The 5,594-nt window shown below is 37.8% G+C and overlaps 1 protein-coding gene across 3 annotated transcripts in view; it reads left to right on the plus strand.

Annotated features, from left to right (window-relative positions):
• The window catches only part of si:ch211-266k8.4 (USP6 N-terminal-like protein), a 59,689-nt gene extending 59,115 nt beyond the window's left edge, over positions 1–574 (plus strand). For all 3 annotated transcript variants that reach the window (XM_014032930.1, XM_014032923.1, XM_014032915.1), the window contains one exon: positions 352–574. In XM_014032930.1, coding sequence (XP_013888384.1) covers positions 352–418 — 67 coding nt within the window. In that variant the 3' untranslated portion in view covers positions 419–574. The remainder of the gene's footprint in view (positions 1–351) is intronic.
• The last annotated feature ends 5,020 nt before the right edge of the window (positions 575–5,594 follow it).

Below are 5,594 nucleotides of genomic sequence, written 5' to 3' on the forward strand. Positions count from 1 at the left end.
CTGGAACTCCTGTTTCTTCACTCGAGGTGACCCCTTTGTATGTATGGATCACTTGGGTTGTTACCAACATCTGGTGAAAATTTCATGTCATTAGCACCTCTAGTAATATATTTACTGTGAAAAATGTTGACATGTTCAATACTTATTTTACCTGCTGTATCAAATGTAGTGTATCGACAAATTCTTGCCAATACACAGACCTGATAAAATCATGTCTATTATGCGAAGTTTCTGAAATATAAATATTTTCTTTGACTTTTAGTATTTGAAGGACATGCATGTGTGGATCTGCTTCAGTTTTATTTTCCTGATAAGAATTCACTTCCACTTTGTTCCATTTTTCCCCCACAGGGAGTTATCGTCCAGACATCAGACCAGCGTGGCCTTAAGGAACGTCAGAGAGTCGAAGCTTATCTGACAGAAGAAGAAAGGAGCGCGCAAATTCTTACAAACCACGCATCATGAGTCTGAAAACTGCTGATTAACTTTTTAGTTTATACTTTTGTAAACACCATTTTAAGCTGTTTAATGATTTTATAATAGATGACACAAATAAAATGTTTAATGATTTTTATTCTGTGGTGTTTGGTTGTTTTTCATCAGCGTGTTCTTACAGTAACTTTAATGTTCTTGTCTGCACCGAGAATTTGACTCCATGAACATTATGTGTGGAAATTTAAAAACCTGAAGCGTCTGGTTCAGATTTTTAAACTAAGAACTGTGATTTTAATTTAAAAATATTTTTTCTCAGCTGAAAATTGGGATGGTTAAAAATATTTCCTGCAGTTGCAGCTTATAATAGTATTAAAATGTTTAAATATTAAGTTTGGTTTTGTTCTGGATATCACTGCATGGGCTCAGGAACACTTCCATGAATTATTGTTTATAATCAGTTTGCCATAATAACCAGAAATCCTGGTTAAAGCTCCATCATGCAAAGAAGAAGCCAAATATCAGAGCTATCCCACTAAATCGCTCAAGCAGTAATGGTAGGTGAAACACTGTCTTTTACTTTTTACGTTTATTTTCTTGCATTCAAACAAATTTTAAATTAACAAATGATTTGAAATCAATTTTATAAATTGAGTTAAATAACAAAAAACAGATTTTTTATCCATTTTTTTTTTAAACGCTCATTGATGGGCCGGTTGGAAGTCATCTGGCCCCCGGCCCACCAGTTGAATATTCCTGCAAAGTGGAGAACTTTTAAATGTTTCACTGGGGTTGATGTGAAACAGCTCAAGTTTAGTTAAATATTAACAGTTAAGCTTTACTCACATTTCCTCATAGCTGAATTGTGATGCTTTTTAATTTTAGGAGGTCTAACATAAAACCTTTTATTAAACACATTTATTTAAGCATAGACAATAATCATCATTCCTGTATTGTGACTGTTTCATGTCTTTCCAGGAGTATTTGTTGCGGAGAGGAGTGTTCTTTCTTCATGAAGTCTCACATGAAGAATCCATGCAGAAAATTGCTGTTTGGGATATCCAGAGAGATGAGAGATAAAAAGCAGGTAACGTGTTATTACTGCCTGCTCCATGAAGGATGAGGGCGTGCATTGTTGCAACTTTTTTTTATCCGTTTGATTGAGTATACCCGAGGTTTTGAAGTGCATGAAAAGATTTAGAGAACGAGCATGAAACTTGCGTGATTTAACATAGGTTTACCAATAACTAATTTAAAATTAGGGCTTTCCATTCCTAGCAGCAACGTTTAGTCGTTTGGTTGGACTCTTACGTTGTGTCACATAAAGTAAAGATGTGAAGAGAAAATATTTTAATGTCTTACATTAAAATGGAGTCATATTATCGACTCTGATAAACACATTTTTGAAACTAACTAAAATGATAAAGAATGAAACATTTTGCATTTAAAGGAACTGAACCAAAACAAATATGCAAAGAATTTAGTGAAAGTTAAAAATCCATAACCGGGCAGGAACTGGAGGTTAATGATTTCCTCTTGTTCCCTGGCATCCTCTCCGTCGAGCTAATCTACAATCATTCTTTCACTCCAGAAACATGTAGTCTTCCAGAACCTGGTTTCTGTGTGCCAACACAAGAATTTCTCAAGAACAATTATACAGCAGGTAAAATAAGTATTGAACACGTCACCATTTKTCTCAGTAAAAATATTACTAGAGGTGCTAATGACATGAAATTTTCACCAGATGTTGGTAACAACCCAAGTGATCCATACATACAAAGAAATCAAACCATAAATGTCCAGAAATGAAGTTATTTGTAATAATGTGGAATGGCACAGGGGAAAAAGTATTGAACACATGAAGAAAGGGAGGTGTAAAAAGGCATGGAAAGCCAAGACACCAGCTGAACTCTCTCAGTAATTAGAAAGCAAGCCTGCCCCTTGTCAGTGCAAGTTAATATCAGCTGGTTCAGTCCCAAATGATGGCCAGGTATCACACAAGAACCATCTGATGATGGGTAAAAGTAAAGAGCTCTCTCAAGACCTTCACAACCTTATTGTTGCAAAGCATAATGATGGCATCGGTTACAGAAGAATGTCTAAACTTCTGAAGGTTCCAGTGAGCACTGTTGGGGCCATAATTCAGAAGTGGAAAGAACATTATTTCACCATAAACCGACCACGACCAGGTGCTCCTCACAAGATTTCTGACAGAGGAGTGAAAAGAATGATCAGAAGAGTTGTCCAAGAGCCAAGGACCACTTGTGGAGAGCTTCAGAAAGACCTGGAATTAGCAGGTACGTTTGTTTCAAAGAAAACAATAAGTAATGCACTGAACCACCATGGCCTGTATGCACGCTCACCACGCAAGACTCCACTGCTGAAGAAACAGCATGTTGAAGCTCCTTTAAAGCTTGCTGCACAACATTTAAACAAGCCTGTGTAATACTGGGAGWATATAGTCTGGTCAGATGAGACCAACATTGAACTGTTTGGATGCCAGAATACACATCATGTTTGGAGGTCAAATGGCACTGCACATCAGCCCAAAAACACCATACCAACAGTGAAGTTTGGAGGTGGAAACATCATGGTGTGGGGCTGTTTTTCAGCATACGGTACTGGCAAACTTCAAATAATTGAAGGAAGGATGAGTGGAAAAATGTACAGAGACATTCTTGATAAAAATCTGCTTCCATCTACCAGGATGATGAAGATGAAACGTGGCTGGACATTTCAGCAAGACAATGAGCCCAAACACAAAGCCAAGGAAACTCTCAGTTGGTTTCAGAGAAAGAAACTAAAGCTGCTGGAATGGCCCAGCCAATCACCTGACCTGAATCCAACAGAAAATCTATGGAAAGAACTAAAGATCAGAGTTCATAGAAGAGGTCCACGAAATTTGAAGACTTGTTTGTGTGGAAGAATGGGCCAAAATCACACCTGAGCAATGCATGCCACTAGTTTCTCCATACAGGAGGCGTCTTGAAGCTGTCATTGACAACAAAGGCTTTTGTACAAAGTATTAGATAAATTTCAGTAAGTGTGTTCAATACTTTTTCCCTGTGCCATTCCACATTATTACAAATAACTTCATTTCTGGACATTTCTGGTTTGATTTCTTTGTATGTATGGATCACTTGGGTTGTTACCAACATCTGGTGAAAATTTCATGTCATTAGCACCTCTAGTAATATATTTACTGAGAAAAATGGTGACGTGTTCAATACTTATTTTACCCGCTGTTTTTAACAATAAGAGTTTTTGATGGTTTCTCTTGTGTGAACTTTTCTCCCACTGTCTGAGATGAAAGGATGTTTTCACCCTGGTCTGTGTGTTTTTGCCTGTCACATTAATGGTAGAACTCATTGAGCCCCTAGAAAATAATCACTGGGTTATTTTACTTTGCCAGAGCAAAAGATGTAATTTTTGGGAACCTTCACTCAGGCTATTTTTAGAAGACAAGTCACGTGACTATCCGCTGGATACTGATGCACGTACAAACTCTTAGCAGCTCCATTGAGCGGCGCCGGTCTAGCTGTGTTTAAACTTCAATAAATTTGGAAAAACTGCATCAAACTCCACCAGATGGACCACAAAACATTGTGTAACAGTGACTCGGGATGCAGCTATCATTGCAACATGGAAGGAGTGTTTTTGATCACTTTTCCTAAGCTCCTAGCATCCATGCTAGCCTCATACAGCGATCTACTGCAGTCAATCAAACATACGGTGATAATATACTTACACAAATTCTAAACATCACCGTTTTGTTTCTTTAAACCAGAGGTTGTCAAACTGGAGTCCCAGGACCCCCAGGGGTCCACGAGCTGTTGCTCAAAAAATTACAAGAAATTGTTGATTTTGGTTTTAACAAACATGCTAAACCAAACCAAAAAAAATCATTCCCATGACATTTAGGGGTTAAACAGGCAGAAAATTATATTTAAATCAGCATGAGGTTTATAAGGGAACCCCTGAAAAATTTTCCCCCCTGTAAGGGGTCCTAAGATCCCTTTAGTTTGTTCTTTTTTTATGTACAGTGCCCTGAGACAACGTATAGATGTTGTGACTTGGCACTATTTAAATAAAATGAATTGAATTAAGACCCAAAAAGTTTGAGAACTCCTGCTTTAAACAGAGCGGTGGCTCCAGTCATTAAAAAAGACAGACACACACAGGCATTAGATTCAGCTAGCTAAGCTATAAGAAATTGATAAAAACACCAAACTTTTTAACTATTTTGCTCGCTTTCCAAGTCTGTTGGAGACTTCGATCCTCCAGCAAACCTTTCAACTTAACTTTCCTGTGATTCCTGAAGTCGAATGTGTCGAAATTCACTCTACGAATGTCTTTTTTCTGTTACGGCAACAACAGTTACTCATCAAGTCAATTTGTCCGATCTTTTGAGCGAGCGGCAGAAAGCAAACAATATGCGTGACATCACCAGTGAAGGTCCCCATTCAAGATGGCCGCCACAGCTAAACCACTTAGGTAAAAATGAGTGAAATTCAGTCGATTTGACAAACTTTGAGATGGTGCTTGGTGTGTTATCTCCAACGCGTTGTAAGAAATATTCGTGTTCAAAGACTGAAGTCATTAGAAAACCACCAATGTTAAATAATATGATTGTTAGACGAGATAAAACCAAACAAAACCAGAATTCTGGAGTGGGGTTTATTGCCTTTCGGATCTGACAGGAAACCACACACTGCCCGCAAACCAGGAAGTTGGTCCATTTATACAGAGTCTTCAATGCCCGTGTTCGCCCCCTACTGACCTACGGCTGAATCACAGGCATTCATACACAATTTTCGCCTGATGTTTTCATAACGGATAAATATGTGTTGTTATAGATATTTCGGACATGTAACTAATCTATATCAATCAACACATTATAGATTAACCATTTATAAAAAGGAAAACCTAAAAATATAGCGTTGTGCTTTTAACATCAGTACTAATCTGTAAAAACTATAAATTTCTTCAACGTAATTCACTGGTTTCACCCCTGCCTGTTCTGAACCACTGAAGAAGAGCCGAGTCACCACTCATTCCATCTGTGGTGACTTTAACAACAAAAAAAGGAAAGTTAAAATGTGTCAAACACACACACACACACACACACACACACACACACACACACACACACACACTTAGAG

The sequence above is a fragment of the Austrofundulus limnaeus genome, unplaced genomic scaffold (genome assembly GCF_001266775.1).
Source record: "Austrofundulus limnaeus strain Quisiro unplaced genomic scaffold, Austrofundulus_limnaeus-1.0 Scaffold7, whole genome shotgun sequence".
NCBI classification, from domain to species: domain Eukaryota; kingdom Metazoa; phylum Chordata; class Actinopteri; order Cyprinodontiformes; family Rivulidae; genus Austrofundulus; species Austrofundulus limnaeus.